Raw genomic sequence first — 18,175 nt, 5'->3', positions numbered from 1 at the left:
GTAAAGTATAGTTCAGATTTATGGTATTTAATGTAATACCATGTATGCTCTCCAAAGATTTTCTGTGTTCGGCTCACAACTTGGGATGGCAGATTAAACATTTTACTGGTGAATTTTATAAATTGAAAAAATAATTTAGAGTACATCTCTCTGTTTGGGTGTACTTGTTCTCAGTATTATTGAGTATGTTAGGAGAAAATTAAATTATTTCACAACTTGAAAGAACATGACATGAGAAACTGCATATAAGGAAGCATACACAAGCTAACTGCAATGGGAGCACTAGATCAAAATAGGTGAGAACTTCATGTTTCAAAAAATGGTCATTGGCTTGGTTGAAAATAGATTTCCATTATTTTATCCAGTTCCAGGTTTTAGCCTGACATAGTATTTGAGGCAATATCTTCAAAAGAGTTGGAGAACCTTCAGTAACTCTTCTATAATCGTTCCAAAAAAAGATATAACTGAGTAATGTGCTGAGGATCTTGAGCATGGGCAATTGCTTTGACCTTAAAGAATGCCTTATGCACTTCATAAAAGTCAACTACATGCCCCAGGAAATCTAAGAACTGAAAAAAATGCACATATCACTTACTAAAAGCACAACATTTTATCAAAATGTCCAAGTCTTCCGACAATGCTAACTATTTTAAACTTGAGACCGTATAATCTTCACATGTATACACCTTTTGCTTTCAGCCATAATTTACAATAAGTCAAATTTGGATATTTTTCTTCTCCTCACTATGGGTTTCTTCATATAACACACATACAGACTTTTTGTCACATATCTTTAAGTTAAAACATACATATCTGAATAGCTCCAGAGTTAGTTCAACAGCTTATTTTAATCACCAAGTAGTTTATTGATACACTCTTCTGTATTCTAAAGTGCCATGCAAAACATGCAGTGGGGAACGAACAGGTGTTGTGAATTTAAAAGATCAACAAAGATGTCATTTGTACAACACAATATAATGCATATAATTCTAAAATAAATATCAACTTACTTTGGGAGGAAAAAAAATCCAATCAAGATTTGTGAGTGGGGCAACAATTTTGGGTGTATTGTGGATATCTAAACTCTCTAGTGGCCTTTGACCAGTAATGTTATTTCTTTTAATAATTTAGGACTGAGTGGACATTTCCCATTTTGTTATGCTTTTTAGTGGCACACAAGGCATGTTAAGACATCAGATTTAATAGGAATGCAGAAATCCAGCTTTACCTTCCTCCAACCTACATTCCAGAATAAATGACTGAACTGCAGTTCTTGCCATACTAGGGTCAGCCTGTACTTTTATCTTATAACAAAGATGTAAATAGCAGTTGAACTGACATCTTTGCAGAGACCCATTCAGACCAGAACATCCCAAAAATGTCACTTAATTTTGAACAAAGCACTATAATTCTGTGATGGACAAAATAGCATGCCTGTGAGCTGGATTGATTTTGTATCTCAATCCCAAGAGGTTACACCTTCCTTTAAAATGAACTGCATTAAGCTCTGAAACAGCTTACACTCTCTGAAATGACCTCTCTTAAACCAAAAAGCTGAACTGCTGTTCCCTCTTTGGGGACCTGAAAGCTAAAAATATTTTATCTTTGTGGACTTGAAAGCTGAGATTCACTCTGTCAAACAAAGTTTTGTACTAGTGGCTGAGCCTGGTCTAAGAAAACCAGCCAATACTTGAAAATGTTAACTTCATCATCTAAACCAGAGGTTCCCAATTCTGGTCCTGGTGGACCGCAGTGGCTGCAGGTTTTCATTCTAGCCATCTTCTTACCTAGTGAGCCGTTTTTGCTGCTGATTAACTTGTTTTGCCTTAGTTTTACCTGACATGACTCAGACCCCTTAGTTGTTTCTTGAAACTGGCTGGAATTAAATTGGTTGGAGTTTGAAGCCCCAGTTTAGCTGGTCATCCGTTCGCTTGTTTCACATCTCATTTTTGTTTGCTTACCATTTAATTAAGAAACAAATCAGTTCAGAGGACTGAGTCCTTAAAAACAGGGCTCTTAAATGTAAGGGAAAAGGAGTTAATTAGCAGTGAAAACTGCTAACTGATTAAGAAAAGGGTTAGAATGAAAACCTGTAGCCCACCAGGACCGGAGTTGGACATCCCTGATCTAAACTCTTGTGCCAGAAAGAGTAATGTTTTACTATATGAAGCTGCAGAGGAAACTGCAAAGAGTGAGAGAGAAGCACAGCACACCCTAAAAAGAGGACAATGTTGCAAAGTGAGAGAGAGTGCACTCTAAAGCAAGAAGAATCCTTACCTTGAACCCTGAGCAACAACAGCAATACCTCCAGACAACACTAGATACCATCGTTAAAAAATTGCTATCCTAAAATGGTTCATCTGTGCCAAGATAAATTAGAACTTTAAATAGCAAGTAAACAGCCAACCTTTTCTGTATTATATGCTTGTGTATCTTGTCTGTTTTGCATTATGTCTTCTATGTCAATATCTATACATACACTTATAAAATCCTAAGCCTAAAAGCACAACAATTTTATGTGACGTTTTTATGTCACTTTTTTTGTCACGCTTTAAATCGGGCTTATTTTAAAACCTATATATATGTTTGGTATCATTCGTTTCAGAATTTATTGAACTTTAATGTGACATTGTTAGATTTTCAAATTCTTATTCCATTTTTAAATTACAAACTAAAATATCAAGAAAGTCATGTTTTATAATATCAAGGAAGTCGTGGTTTTTATTTTTGATCGAGTAAACTTTCATTCACAACTATTAAAACAAAAATGATCTATTCATATTCATTTATTTAGGTTATTTAGTTAGTGGAAGGTCGAGTTACGTCACAACTGGGGGTTGGGCGCTGAAGGCACCAAGGGGGCTTGCCCCTCTAGTACTGTATATGTAGTTAAAATATTTCTAAAATCCTTGTGTTAATCAATATATATATTTTTTAAAATTACTGTCCTTCAGTTATCTTGATATAAATGTAATGGCCTGGAGACTGCCTCCTACAGAAAAAGGTATGGAACATAAGGTAGGAGCATTACCAAATTATTTAATTACCAGCATTGCTGAAGGCAAGACTGATAATTAACCAAATTAAATCTTCTCCTCTTTCCTACATTATTCTGTCATCATTTGGGTGGGCAAGTCAAGTTAAGTTTCTCTTTTCTCCTGCAATAATATATTTTCTTTTAGGATGCCTGATCAAACTCCGTTTCCTACATATATGGAGGATGTCCTACTTCGTCTTAAGAAGCAGCTGCCATGCCGGGACAATGAAGTCTCTATGCTTCTCTCACTTTTTGGGGAGGTAAGAATATCTTATTTGGTTGCTACTCGTGTATCTTCAATATGGAAAAGTACATCTGAACTCATGACAAAAGTTGCAGCAGGTGAAGTTTAAACTGTGCTGTTCAATGTTTTAACAGAGAAGTGTTTTTAGGCCTGGGAAATTTCTTGTGCTGGTGTTTGTGGTATCACTGGAGCATTACTCGGGTTTGGATAACAGAGGTGTGGAGGTATAGAGCAGGCATGTTAAACTCACTACCATTGGTGGGCCGCTTCGACTGCCATACGTGCGTCAGCAGGCCGCACTGTAATGAATACTATTATACAAAGTTACTATAGCTTTCTTTCCAATACTGAAAACTTTAAAAAATGTAACACTTAAAGTTTAAAGAAAAGCAATTTATTTCCATACAATCTCCATACAACAGTGTACAATTTGAGTCTTAGCCTTTTAGCTAGGTCCTTATATAGGAGTCTCACAGTCTGAGATCTATTTCTTTTGTCCTGACACTTGGCATCTCTTGTTAGTAACCAGTTCGTCAATATCAGGCTTGAAATCTTGTGCAGCTGCAACTTCTATGAGGAATTAGAGGTGCTTGACAGAAGTCTTGAGCGATGTAGGGTTATGGTAGATTTCATTAACGAAAACAATTGCTCACAAAGGTAAGTGCTTCAAAACATAGACAGTACTCTCGATGCCAACTTATGGGTCAGCACATACGAGGGTGGCAGGTAAACATACAAGCCTGGCATACCAACTTCGTTGTATTTTCCCTCCAGAATAGAATCTGACTGCAGTTCAATCAATTCTATTTGGATATTCTCAGGCGCATTCTCAACGTTGTAAGAGTATGGTGACGTAAACAGCACAAAGTCCTGTTCGTGTAAACTGAAATCGCTAACTTAATTCATTGCTCAGTAATTCAAGTTGGAAAACAAATCCTCCAAAAATCAAATTTTACTTTACTAAGTTTACTTCAAAGTTTATATTGTAAAATAAGCCAAAATGCAAAAAGCCCCCTGACCTACACTAATTTTACAAACTAAAAATCATAAAAATGTATTAATAAACAACTCACCAACTTCTTGTTTCCACTTTAGATCTTTAGCTGTAGTCTGCACTAATTGTTCGTTACAATACTAGCACAAAATTACATAAAACTAGAGCAAAAAAAGTGAAAATATTCATCCATCCATCGTCTTCCGCTTTTCCGAGATTGGGTTGCGGGGGCAGCAGCTTGAGCAGAGATTCCCAGACTTCCCTCTCTGGCCACTTCTACTAGCTCTTCCGGTGGAATCCCGAGGCGTTCCCAGGCCAGCTGAGAAACATAGTCCCTCCAGCGTGTCCTGGGTCTTCCCCGGGGCCTCCTCCTGGTTAGACGTGCCTGGAACACCTCACCAGGGAGGCGTCTAGGAGGCATCCTGATCAGATGCCTGTGCCAACTCATCTGACTCCTAATCGATGTGGAGGAGCAGTGGCTCTACAATGAGTTCCTCCCGGATGACTAAGCTTCTCACCCTATCTTTAAGGGAAAGCCCAGACACTCTGCGGAGGTAACTCATTTCAGCCGCTTGTATTCGCAATATTGTTCTTTCGGTCACTACTCAGAGCTCATGACCATAGGTGAGGGTGGGAAACATAGATCGACCGGTAAATTGAGATCTTTGCCTTACAGCTCAGCTCTTTTTTCACCACCACAGACCGATGCAAATCCTGCATCACTGTGGAATTCGCACCGTTCCGCCTGTTGATCTCCCGTTCCATTTACATGAAAATATGCAAGCTATTACTACTCGTGATGGTCAGTTCTACCCAGTGGCCAGTCTCAGCAGCCCAGCCAGTAGTGTAGCCTACCAGGCTGCTGCAGCTTAGCACTTCAGTTGCGACGTTGTGGTTCATTAACTTTAGTCCAGGCTCGTGAGGGGAGGCACTGTCATGCCTAGGGTATCAAGGAGCCGACACCGCAGCTATAACTATACTAGCAGATTATGTTTCCGGTACCCTAATGCCATGGGAAAACTTTTGTCAAAGGTGAAAGTAAGAAAAATCAATAAGTAACGCCGGAGATGCAGAATGATTCGATCACAAACAATAGTAATCATTTTGTACCAGTTTAGTGCTAACTAGGATCTGTCATGCAGGCCACACAGATTTCTGTGCAGTGTGTTTGACATGCCTGGTGTAGAGGACATGGCAGTGCTATGAAGAATTAAGTTTATGTAAATTGTATTCCTTAAATTGCCCATTAAGGGAAACTACAGCAGTGATCATTTGAAAGTGTGTACCAGTTTATATCTTGTGCTCCAGAACAAGTTCTGTTAATCCATTCATGTGATTTAATATTTACATCACTATTTGATGTCTCCTGGAGGTTGACGGACAACAATGCTTTGAAATGGTCACCTGAAATGGAATTTTATTCATCTTTTGTTTATTATTTGAATATTGAATGATTATGTTCCCTCAGATGCATTACAGAATGGAACACTTTTATTAATTCTATTAATTGTCATTGTGATCACTGGCAGTGCACAGTTCATTGATTTTTTTTTTTCTCTTTTCTCCTCATCTGTAAATGTTAACTCTGAAACTGGTTGTTCTTTTTTCTTAATTTACAATAATAACTGGTTAAAAAAAGTTGGTTTGACACTTTCTCTAAATTTACTTATATTCTTAAATACATTTACCATTTTATCTTACAAAACCATTGTAGCCAAATCTGATCATTAAGAAAATTCTCCAGATCAATGTTGGCCTCTGTTCCTATAGACTGCTTTTCTTCCAGTTTTAATCTAAAGTTTTATTTATATTGAGACTGCTTCACCTGCAAAGCAAATGGTGTTTCTGACTTCATAGGTTTTAGATGAATTTGTTTATGTCGCCAAGTTTGATAGTTTAACACACAAGCAAAATTTGCACAGCATTCAGTTATCAAACAGTGATAAAAACTTATCCTTGTAAGGTTGGGATTTCCAATGATGCTTTAAGGGCATTTGGTGTGATTTCAGCTGAGGTTTCCTGCTTCCCTACTTTCTTTATTCACATTATTTTGTGAATTCTAAATTAATTGATGTTTCTTCAATTTTGGCAGTAGGTGTTGGAGACACACTTCTGGTGTGCTCTTTGCTGGAGTCTGCAAACTGCATGTTTCATGCAAGCTTTTTTCTTTGTAAATGTGGATGCAGCATTTGGATCTAAAACTCTAAGTAGAAGTACTAACATGTGCATGCAAGGTTACAGAGAAAAAGATACATGCTTGTAATTACTAGGGATCAACCTCTTGTAAAACTAGATTGAATTAAGTGGGTTAGAGAATGTTAAAAAAAATTGGAGACTCTGAAAGTGCAATATTTTCCATTAAAAAGAAGGGAACGAAGATTATTGGAAAATACATGCTATTTGCCTTCAAAGTAATAAGATTTGTTCTTGTGTATATTTTTTGTAGCCACAGCACTATAGCTACCCATCAATTCTAATCTATGGTCATAGAGCAACAGGCAAGACGTTTGTGACACAGACTGTACTACAGGAGTTGAAGGTAAAGATGTCTTGAAAGAAAGTCTTTTCTAGACAGTTACTGTAAAGGAAATAGAAGTGGAGATGGCCATGTGTATTCTGTGTATTTGCATGACTGTCAGTGCACAAACAATCATTTTTCTACATTACTGTAAATGTGGAAAGTACACGAGCAGAAGGCAAATGGCCATTTTGCCTGTGCCTGTTTATTTAAAAAAAAAAAAAGTAAATGCCCACAATCATTACCATGGCATAAGTAAGGATTTTCTAATCGGAAGTCAGTAGAAACTATGCTATGGGAATGGCAACTTGCACTAGGTTAACATCAGTTTCATTTTAGCAGAATCTGTGGGCAAATACTTTCTTTTTTGTTTCTGAAAAAACCAGAACAGATTTGATTTGAAAAATGTATTGTTATTCAGTATGTAAAATAGTACTTTCTTGGGATTTGCCTGATGTTGTTATTGCTATAAATCTATCAATAACAGTATACAGTACCTGGTAATACTACAACATCATAGGCAACAACAGCAAAAGACAAACTGTAAATTACTATGTATACCTTGTGTAACTAACTTTTTATCCTAGCAAAGTAAAGTTTTCTAAATATATCAGGGCTATTAAACCATTACATTTTTTAATTGTGATAAATGGCAAAAATGTCACTCAAATTAATTGTGTGTTTAACTAAGGTAGTTTAACAATGTCCAGTGCTCCCATGTGAAAGTATTTGTAGTATAACTTGGTTGTTGTTACTTTGAGGACTTGTGGATTTCATATAAATACAGTTTGGTATACAGTTGTCCCATGTAAAATTAATTGTGAGACCTTGCTGAATGATGTCTCTCAGCCGTGTATATTAAAAAAAGACACTAAAAAGGAAATGTTAGAAACATACTGTTATATTTTATTATTATTATCTCTCTGTTATAAAAAAAAAATCTTGGAAGGGAGACAATACGTGATCTTTTCGGAAGACACTTAAAAGACCCTCAAGACGAAATAGATTGGCCACAAAGTTTCCCACGGGAACCTTAAACATGAGACTTGGTGCCAAGAGATTGTCCAAGGACCATCTCACAGGGACGTGGAACATGAGATTCTTGCAAGTCACGCACTGCTTACAACTATTTTCAAATAAGACCACCGTCATCAAAACTCTGTCATGTAAAGGCTTTTAGCGGACACCGATCCTCTGCTCTCAGCTCATATAAAGCGGATAAGGACAATACGTTGTGGATGAAACGTCAACAACTAAGTGAAGAAGAAAGAGCAGCGCAAAAAGACCCAAAAGCGTTGGAGAGAAAAAAATGCAGATAAGAGATTATGAAAGCAGTAAAATTCGAAAGTATCAAAAAAAGACAGTAAAGATCGCATTAGCACAAACAAACGGAAATTATTATATTATATTATATTATATTATATTATATTATATTATATTATATTATATTATATTATATTATATTATTTATATATATATTATATTATATATATGAGAGAGAGAGTGGGATATAGAGTATAAAGAAAACTAAGTCAAATACGATAATCAAGTTGTTATTGTAGGTTATTAGAAGTCAGTCATTATCCAACCCGCTATATCCTAACTACAGGGTCACGAAGGTCTGCTGAAGCCAATCCCAGTCAACACAGGGTGCAAGGCAGGAACAAACCCTGGGCAGGACGCCAGCCCACTGCAGGTTATCAGAAGTAATTTGGTTAAATGAAAAGTAATTAAGAACATAAAGGAGTCCCTTTTACTATGTATTATAAACTTGAATTTAATGGTTTATATTCGTAAGATGTGGGGTTTTTACATTTTTTTTATATAAAAAAAAAAAAAAATCAGGTGTGCTAAATATACAGCAGAACTACTCTGAGCTTCAAAATTCTTCCCGCTGATTTAGTGTTCTCATAACCTTGCACCATTTTGACCCTTGAGTTTTGTTGCTGTAGCTTATACATACCTGGACGGTGATAAGTTTTTTGACACTTGACCACTGTTAGTTACAAGCTTTTCTTCCAGAGTGCCTTTTGTTATAAGTGTAGTCACTGAAAGTTGGGAATGACAAAGAAATGGAAAAAACCAATATAAAATAAAAAGCAATTTCTTTATTCTTGGTGAGTTAGAGAGACTGCAGCCACCACGCCTCTGAAGAGACTGGAGCCCCCCCCGCCCCCAGCTCAGTGCCACTAGCTGGTCTGAACAGAAAGTCTGCTAATATAAGAGAAAATTCCTCTCTTATATTACCTAGCTTATTCATTAGCCTAAGAGAAAAAACATGACAGTTCATTTTGAGGTCATACATAGATTGCTTTAAGTTATGTTTACATCCTGATTATTACATGCAAGAGTGCACAGAGTTTCTTATCCAAATAAAGAGCTATTAGGGTGCTCACGTTTCTAAGAAATACGCTGTTATCAGCACACACACACAAGACCAGTTTAAAGCAGTTTCTTATAGTCCGCATTTTCTCATAAAAGAATGCAAGTTATCTAATAATTCTGTGCACAAACTTATTTTCTACCTAAACAAAGAACAAATCATATAGCTCTCTGCAGCATGATTAATACAAAATATAGTCCTTGGTATTTGTAAGGTAACTACTTATAATCATTACAGTTAATAATGTCTTTTTTCTTTCCCATAGGTATTATTGCATATTAATAAAATAGTATAGCAAGATTAATTGTTTTTGTTAATTCCTCTTGACAGCTTCCTCATGCCTTTGTTTCTATGGTGGAGTGTTTCACTCCACGCTTGTTGTTCCAGCAAATACTGAGCCAGCTAAGTTGTCTCTACCCATCATTAGATGAGGAGTTTCACTGTGAAACCTTGAATGACTTTATCCGGATCTTCCGTCAACTCAGTACTAGCAATGTCTTGGATCAGCAAACAGTCTATATTGTAAGTGGCAATTCTTAAGTCATTGTTAATGCCAGAAGATCTGTGGGGCTACTCTCTACTGTCCTCATTGTCATTGGCGTGAAATTTTAAATTCTAATCTGTTGGTGCTTATTCCCAGCTTCCATTAGCACTGTTCAACTAGTTATCTCATTTGTTGATGTATTTTTACACTATAGGTGATCGACCAAGCTGAAGTCCTGAGAGAGATGGATGCCAATCTTCTACCTGGATTTCTTCGGCTGCAAGAGCTGGTAAATCCAACTTTTTTCACTAGCATTCTGGGTGTCTTTCTAATAGAAGATGGAAGCATATTTGTACTGTAGAATACTTTTATAAGGATTATGAAAGCAATGTTAAACTCTCCGTTTGTACACAATGACAAAGTACATTCACATTGGTAGCTTCATATTGTAAGGGAGAATTTCTGTCACTACACTTGAAGATGAAAAGTCATGGTGAGAAGGCTGCAGTAGTTTGACTAAATTATCTGTAAGTGCATTTTAAAACCCTACAGTGGTGCACTCCTAATGACATTCATAATGACACTCTAAAACTGGGCAGCAGGAAGCTGTATGTAATTACATTTTGCAAGTTTCTGCATCCCTGGTGGCACAAGTTGATTAGCCACAATCTGAAAATTTCCTTATGTACTGGAGAACTATAGAACTGCTCACAAACTGTGGGCCGTATAGTACATGTTTACAGTCTGGAACTTTTTGTATGCATGTTTGTTGTTCAGTAGCGGTTTACTTTTAACTACAGTATTTATTTAAAACTAGCCAACCCGCGGCGTAGCATACGCGACATAATTATTTATTGTTGTGTGAATACTTCCTGAAAGACACAGTTGTTGAGTGGAGTGTGATTTTAAATGTGCGTTGAGATATCTCTGCAGTCAGAACGTTTTCAAACAAATAGTGCATTGAAAGACCTGTGTGGAATGCGTTTGTTCATTGGAGTGTGTGTTTAAATGTGCTTTGAGATATTTCTGGAGCGTGAAGGTTTTTGAGCAAATGTTGCATTGAAATTCCGGTGTGAAATGTGTTTGTAAATGGTTTCTCAGTAAGAGGATAGTGGGAAGGTGACATCACATCAGCATGGCTGCAGACAAAAGTTTGTGTTGAATGGATTTGCACATGGTTGAGGAGATCCATCTCAGCCGTGAAGTCCTCATTACAAAATGTGCAACTGAAGGTGTGAGTGGAATGAGTTTGGAAGTGCTTCTTGAGAGCGCAAGTTTTTTTTGAAGCACTGCTGGCAATGTTCACATTGCATCATTCGTTCAGTGGATTGTATTTTTAAATGTGCGTTGAGATATCTCTTGCATTTGGAAGATTTTGGAACAAATGGTGCATTGAAAGTCCTGTGTGGAATGTGTTTGTTTAGTGGAGTGTGTGTTTAAATGTGCTTTGGGATATTTCTGGAGTGTGAAGGCTTTGGAGCAAATGTTGCATTGAAATTCCGGTGTGAAATGAGTTTGTAAATGTTTTTCAGTAAGAGGATAGTGGGATGGTGACGTCACATCAGTGTGGCGATCACGTGTTTGTGAACTTTGTGTGCACATACTGACATTGTCAATAGATGGCACCAGAAGGTTATCATGTGTGTATTTGAGAGGCAAGAGAACTTCGTAATGCCCATGATACAAAGGACTGCTAAAGAGCAGGGATATGGAGAGACGTTGGCCTGGATTGTAAACTTGAGGAGAGGCATGACGACATTCTCGGAAGTGAATGTAGATAGTAGCTGGAAGCATTTGGGACATCGCTACAATTTCTGCCTTGCCACCATAAACTCCAGAAGTATTCATGTAGTCAGCGTATGGTTGAGCAGACTGTATGAGTATGCTTCCATGACTAAGAACAATGGACAGCACGTTGCCGAAGTTATCCCACTGTTGGCAAACCAAGGTTACTGCCATGTTGTGAAGTTCGAGGGTAACAGTTTCGTCAATGACATTTTTCCAGAAATATCCTACAGATAGAAACAAACAGTTACCTGATGCAGGAATTTGTATAACCTTGAAAGAAGTGTTGTTTTCATGAAATACATTTGAGGCGGTGGCCATGGAAGGCAAATGAACAGTCAACGTGGCTCACAGCTGCATGTGGACTGTAGCACAGACCAAAGCGAGTGAGGATGTGTTTGACGTGTTGGGGAAGTGCACATGAGCAAGCAGTGCGCATTCCTCGAGAGAGAGAGGGTGGACGCGGGAGGAGGGTTACAGTTGGCGGGCGGGGCTCTGTCGGGCGTATCCCATGGTCTTAGAGTTGGCGGACGGGGCTCTGTGAGTTGGCGGACCTAGCCATGTCGTGCGTATCCCATGGTCTTAGAGTTGGCGTGCAGGGCTTTGTGAGTTGGCAGGCATGCCTCTCTGTCTTGCGTACCCTTAGTGAATTATATATATACAGTGGTGTGAAAAACTATTTGCCCCCTTCCTGATTTCTTATTCTTTTGCATGTTTGTCACACAAAATGTTTCTGATCATCAAACACATTTAACCATTAGTCAAATATAACACAAGTAAACACAAAATGCAGTTTTTAAATGATGGTTTTATTATTTAGGGAGAAAAAAAATCCAAACCTACATGGCCCTGTGTGAAAAAGTAATTGCCCCTGAACCTAATAACTGGTTGGGCCACCCTTAGCAGCAATAACTGCAATCAAGCGTTTGCGATAACTTGCAATGAATCTTTACAGCTCTGGAGGAATTTTGGCCCACTCATCTTTGCAGAATTGTTGTAATTCAGCTTTATTTGAGGGTTTTCTAGCATGAACCACCTTTTTAAGGTCATGCCATAGCATCTCAATTGGATTCAGGTCAGGACTTTGACTAGGCCACTCCAAAGTCTTCATTTTGTTTTTCTTCAGCCATTCAGAGGTGGATTTGCAGGTGTGTTTTGGGTCATTGTCCTGTTGCAGCACCCAAGATCGCTTCAGCTTGAGTTGACGAACAGATGGCCGGACATTCTCCTTCAGGATTTTTTGGTAGACAGTAGAATTCATGGTTCCATCTATCACAGCAAGCCTTCCAGGTCCTGAAGCAGCAAAACAACCCCAGACCATCACACTACCACCACCATATTTTACTGTTGGTATGATGTTCTTTTCTGAAATGCTGTGTTCCTTTTCGCCAGATGTAGCGGGACATTTGCCTTCCAAAAAGTTCAACTTTTGTCTCATCAGTCCACAAGGTATTTTCCCAAAAGTCTTGGCAATCATTGAGATGTTTCTTAGCAAAATTGAGACGAGCCCTAATGTTCTTTTTGCTTAACAGTGGTTTGCGTCTTGGAAATCTGCCATGCAGGCCGTTTTGCCCAGTCTCTTTTATGGTGGAGTTGTGAACACTGACCTTAATTGAGGCAAGAGAGGCCTGCAGTTCTTTAGACATTGTCCTGGGGTCTTTTGTGACCTCTCAGATGAGTCGTCTCTGCGCTCTTGGGGTAATTTTGGTCGGCCGGCCACTCCTGGAAAGGTTCACCACTGTTCCATGTTTTTGCCATTTGTGGATAATGGCTCTCACTGTGGTTCGCTGGAGTCCCAAAGCTTTAGAAATGGCTTTATAACCTTCACCAGACTGATAGATCTCAATTACTTCTGTTCTCATTTGTTCCTGAATTTCTTTGGATCTTGGCATAATGTCTAGCTTTTGAGGTGCTTTTGGTCTCATTCTCTGTGTCAGGCAGCTCCTATTTAAGTGATTTCTTGATTGAAACAGGTGTGGCAGTAATCAGGCCTGGGGGTGGCTATGGAAATTGAACTCAGGTGTGATACACCACAGTTAGGTTATTTTTAACAAGGGGCAATTACTTTTCACACAGGGCCATGTAGGTTTGGATTTTTTCTCCTTAATAATAAAACCATCATTTAAAAACTGCATTTTGTGTTTACTTGTGTTATATTTGACTAATGGTTAAATGTGTTTGATGATCAGAAACATTTTGTGTGACAAACATGCAAAAGAATAAGAAATCAGGAAGGGGGCAAATAGTTTTTCACACCACTGTGTGTATATATAGATATAGATATAGATATATATATATATATATATATATATATATATATAATATAGATAGATAGATAGATAGGTATAGATGTCTTTGTAGTTACAATTCAACAGTGACTGAAATACAGAGTCCTTTTATGCACATTTGGATACTCTTATTGACGGCATAAACTTTAGCAAGAATGTTATGATGAAACATTCTGAAACTTCTGTGGTGGGCTAGCGCCCCGCCCAGGGTTTGTTTCCTGCCTTGCACCCTGTGTTGGCTGGAATTGGCTCCAGAAGACCCCTGTGACCCTGTAGTTAGGATATAGCAGGTTGGATATGGGATGGATGGATTCTGAAACTTTTTCAGATCAATAGTGGATCCATCAATTATAGAAAATGTTGCTTTTTGAAGATGTTTTCCTAACTTGAAACCATTTTAAACACCATAGTTTTGCTCTACAACTCAGTAGTAGTAGAGTTGGCTTGACTAGGTATCCTAAAACAATGTACTTGGGGACAGGAATATTTAGTTACACTCTGTTCTATATATTTTAAAGTGGCATGGCTCCAAAAGTTGAAATAATTAGCTATAGCTTAACATTTACCTGTTCACAATATGACCAGTGCAGTATTTTAGTCATTTTGTCTATTCTTTTGTTTCTTGGTCATATTGATTTCCCTTGTTTATTCTTGTTAATGCAAGTGGATAACTAAATAGGTGCTAGGTTGTCTCCTCTGTCTTTTTAGGTGGGTGGTAATATCACTGTGATCTTCCTAACTGAAATTGTATGGGAAAAATTCCGGCCAAATACAGGCTGCTTGGAGCCAATACTCTTTTATTTTCCTGATTACACCAAAGGTGAGTTCCTGATCTTGGATACATTTTAAAAGTGTTGAAAAATGAATACATGTTATATTACATTAAGATTTGTGTTTCCTAGAGAGTTATTTGTCTGATTCCTGGGTTTATGACTTGTTTTCATATATTACAGCGGAATTACAGCAAATCTTGTGCAAAGACAGGCACCCAGAGTTTTCTGCTGACCTATATACCACATACATCAACATATTGCTGGGTGTCTTCTATGCTGTCTGTCGAGACTTATGTGAGCTTAGGCACCTGGTAAGAACGTTTCCCCAAATATATAATTTTCTTTTGTGCTAATCTGGATGTACTTGTGATCCTGTGTGATTTTATCCTTTTTAGGCAGCTCTGAACTTTTCCAAATTCTGTGAGCCCCTGCTTAAAGGAGAAAGTGAGTCTTGCATTTGGCTTTGTTTTACTATTTTTTGTTATGGCTTTGTGGGTAGTTTACCTGATTTTTTTAAGGGAGATGTATGCACTTGATCTGGTCCCCCTCAGTGGTTTTCTATGATTACAGGAGGCTTAGCTACGCAGTGGCAACTTTTGTGAAAAGTTATTTGGCAATGAGCTTGGGTGACTGTATCAGTACAGGCAAAACTGGTACTGTACTGGAAACTTCATCTGATCCTGTTTTCTTCTTTAGTTCGAGAAAGTGACACTCACAAGTTGTGGAGAAGCATAGAACCACACCTGAGGAAGGCTATGCAGACTGTGTACTTGCGGGAAGTTTCTAGGTCAGTATATTTCTGCATAGAACGATAATTACAGGAAGCCTGATGTTCTACATTGATCCTGTATAGTATTGTGCATGTCTCAAGCTTAGTATTTTTATTCCCTTAATAGCCTGCAGTGGGAGATGATGCAAGATACAAAGGAAGAGACAGGGCACCTAAAAGGTACACACATCTTGTAAAGCAGAACCTGTGAGTCTCCTTGTTTTTGTGGTGTGTAAGCTGATGAACAGTGATTCCATATTAAAAATATATTTACTTGCATGCATTTTCTTCTGCCTGCAGGGCTCTCTGCATACACACATGTGGATCTACCATACTATTCTAAATTCCTACTGATAGCTGCATATTTGGCATCTTTCAATCCTGCTCGTACTGACAAGCGATTTTTCCTAAAGGTTAGTGAGAAGTAATATGATACCACAAAACACAGCTAATTTTTAATTATACTGCACTAATTACCAATTTTGTGTATTTTTTTTCAGGTTTTGATTTCATGAATCGATATTCAGATAAAAAGTAACTTAGGATTATGATTTAGGTATTATAAATGTGATTTTATGTAAAATAGGAGCATAATACTGGAAGATTCTCTTGCTTAAGAGTAAGGTGGTACAATTTGCAAAACAGTTAAAATAAAACTGGGGAAATGGCAAGAAACAAATTATCATAGAATAGTAGAAATATTCCACATCTCATTACCATCATCCATGGCATGCCATCATATTTTTCTCTCCAGACTTAGAAAACATAAGCAAAGTTTGGATCTTTAGTGCTAGCTGCAGTATTAGCAGATAAAGTATATAAAACAAACTGAAGATAAGTGTGCACATTAAAAGGAGATTGTTTAATGAGGATTTGCAATTTTAAGAAACTGTTAGAAACACAAAAATATGAAGCAAAGAAGTTCAAATAGAAAAGGACTGTTAGATTGTACTTGCTTTATAATGCAAAGAGAATATGAAGAATAGAAAAGCAATAGCCAAGGCACAGAAAGGAAGCATGGTTATACTTTTATTAAATACCTACTGTAGCCTACAACAGTTGTGACATTGAACTGTTTTGGCCTCTGCAAGAATGTTAGTTGTGGCATGTAGACAAGTCTCCCTTGACCTGTCCATCATAAAACTGAAGGCAGATTTTGATATAGTGTGTTACAAACTGGATAACTGCCTTAGTACTAGAATTGTCCTCTTTAGTACATAGATTGCTTACTAATATTTGTTTGCACTTTTTTTTTGTACAGCATCATGGGAAAATGAAGAAGATCACTTTCCTGAAGAAACATGAAAAGGTGAGCAGATAAATTTGGGTTTATGAGGAACTAGCAAGCTGGTACCTGTGACTTCTGACTACTAGCTTTTACTACCTATAGTAATTCCCTCTTTTTAAATGGGCACTGTGTGCACACATTCTACTTTAATTGGTTGCAAGTGAGGTATTCATTTTGTCTACATGAGATGAGTAGTCCTTAACATTAGTGAAAGCTGATCAGTTGGTGCAATGTTTGTCTATGCTGTTTACTGATTTGCCACTGCAATAGTTATGTTTGCTGTTTCTGTGCAATATACTGCTTATTCAATAATGGCATTATATGTTTTGACATTTCTATTTGCACCATATAATCTGTTTGTGTGTGCAATTATGTTGAAGAATGTGCTAGAATAAATATTTAGGTGGCTTTGACAGCCAGTGACTCAACAGGGTTTTTATTCATGTTAGTGAGAAACAAGAATGTGCATTTGTAGTTTTCTATGATATACAAGTGCTGTAAATGTAAAACCAGTTTTAATTAATACATCTTTCCTTTTGATTCACACCTGATTAACCATGCTGGTGATGGTTGAGACACAGTATACTGTTATGATGTGTATTATTGTTTCAGTATTGATTTCTTGCATTGAGGAGAGAAACTCTTGAATGAAGCAGTGTATCAGAACATTTTTATGGCAGCAAAATAATGTTTCACAAGGATGTGAAAGTCCTGAAAAGGTTTCAGAAATGTAAAAATAAAATTGAGTTAAAGTTGTGTCCTCTCTGTGTCCAAATGTCTATTTAGCAGAGTTTTTTTGGAATTAAATCAAATTACGGTAATTAGTTCAGCTAGTAAATTAACATCTTGAATAATTATATGTTGAAATCTGTGTGTCCAGTATAAGTGTTATAGTTGTGCATTCCTCAATTAAATTTAGGTTGCTCTGATGGCAAGTGTGGAACCAAGTTGTGGTTCGGTCTATCTGCTAAACAAAGATCAAATAACTGTATGATTTATTGAATTTTTCTGTGTTTATCACATTTTAGTTAACCATGGGAAGTACAAATTAGGTGCCAAGTGTCTCCTTCCAGGATTAACTTAATTTTAATTGGCAGTAAATGATGAAAATAGTTTTTGTTTATTAAGTGTGTTGTCTGTTATTGTGATGGAAATTACAATGGCAGACAACACACTAATCAGTGGGTACGGAAAGTATTCAGACCCCCTTCAATTTTTCACTCTGTTATATTGCAGCCATTTGCTAAAATCATTTAAATTAATTTTTTTCCTCATTAATGTACACACAGCACCCCATATTGACAGACAAAAAAAAGAAGCACCCTTTTGAGTTAATACAGCCATTTTAGCTGTGTGCTTAGGGTCATTGTCTTGTTGGAAGGTTGTTTTTCAGCTGCAGGGACAGGACGACTGGTTGCAAACGAGGGAAAGATGAATGCGGCCAAATACAGGGATATCCTGGATAAAAACCTTCTCCAGAGTGCTAAGGACCTCAGACTGGGCCGAAGGTTTACCTTCCAACAAGACAATGACCCTATGCACACAGCTAAAATAACGAAGGAGTGGCTTCACAACAACTCTGTGACTGTTCTTGAATGGCCCAGCCAGAGCC

General features: G+C 37.5%; 1 protein-coding gene across 2 annotated transcripts in view; it reads left to right on the top strand.

Annotated features, from left to right (window-relative positions):
- The window catches only part of orc5 (origin recognition complex, subunit 5), a 32,595-nt gene that overhangs the window by 2,058 nt on the left and 12,362 nt on the right, over positions 1–18,175 (top strand). For both annotated transcript variants that reach the window (XM_039769865.1, XM_039769864.1), the window contains exons 2-12: positions 3,183–3,297; positions 6,722–6,814; positions 9,507–9,698; positions 9,875–9,949; positions 14,442–14,553; positions 14,687–14,817; positions 14,902–14,950; positions 15,203–15,293; positions 15,403–15,455; positions 15,576–15,688; positions 16,537–16,584. In XM_039769865.1, coding sequence (XP_039625799.1) covers positions 3,184–3,297; positions 6,722–6,814; positions 9,507–9,698; positions 9,875–9,949; positions 14,442–14,553; positions 14,687–14,817; positions 14,902–14,950; positions 15,203–15,293; positions 15,403–15,455; positions 15,576–15,688; positions 16,537–16,584 — 1,071 coding nt within the window. In that variant the 5' untranslated portion in view covers position 3,183. The remainder of the gene's footprint in view (positions 1–3,182; positions 3,298–6,721; positions 6,815–9,506; positions 9,699–9,874; positions 9,950–14,441; positions 14,554–14,686; positions 14,818–14,901; positions 14,951–15,202; positions 15,294–15,402; positions 15,456–15,575; positions 15,689–16,536; positions 16,585–18,175) is intronic.

Source organism: Polypterus senegalus, chromosome 11, assembly GCF_016835505.1.
Source record: "Polypterus senegalus isolate Bchr_013 chromosome 11, ASM1683550v1, whole genome shotgun sequence".
Lineage (NCBI taxonomy): Eukaryota > Metazoa > Chordata > Cladistia > Polypteriformes > Polypteridae > Polypterus > Polypterus senegalus.
This window is presented reverse-complemented; position numbering and strand designations above follow the sequence as displayed.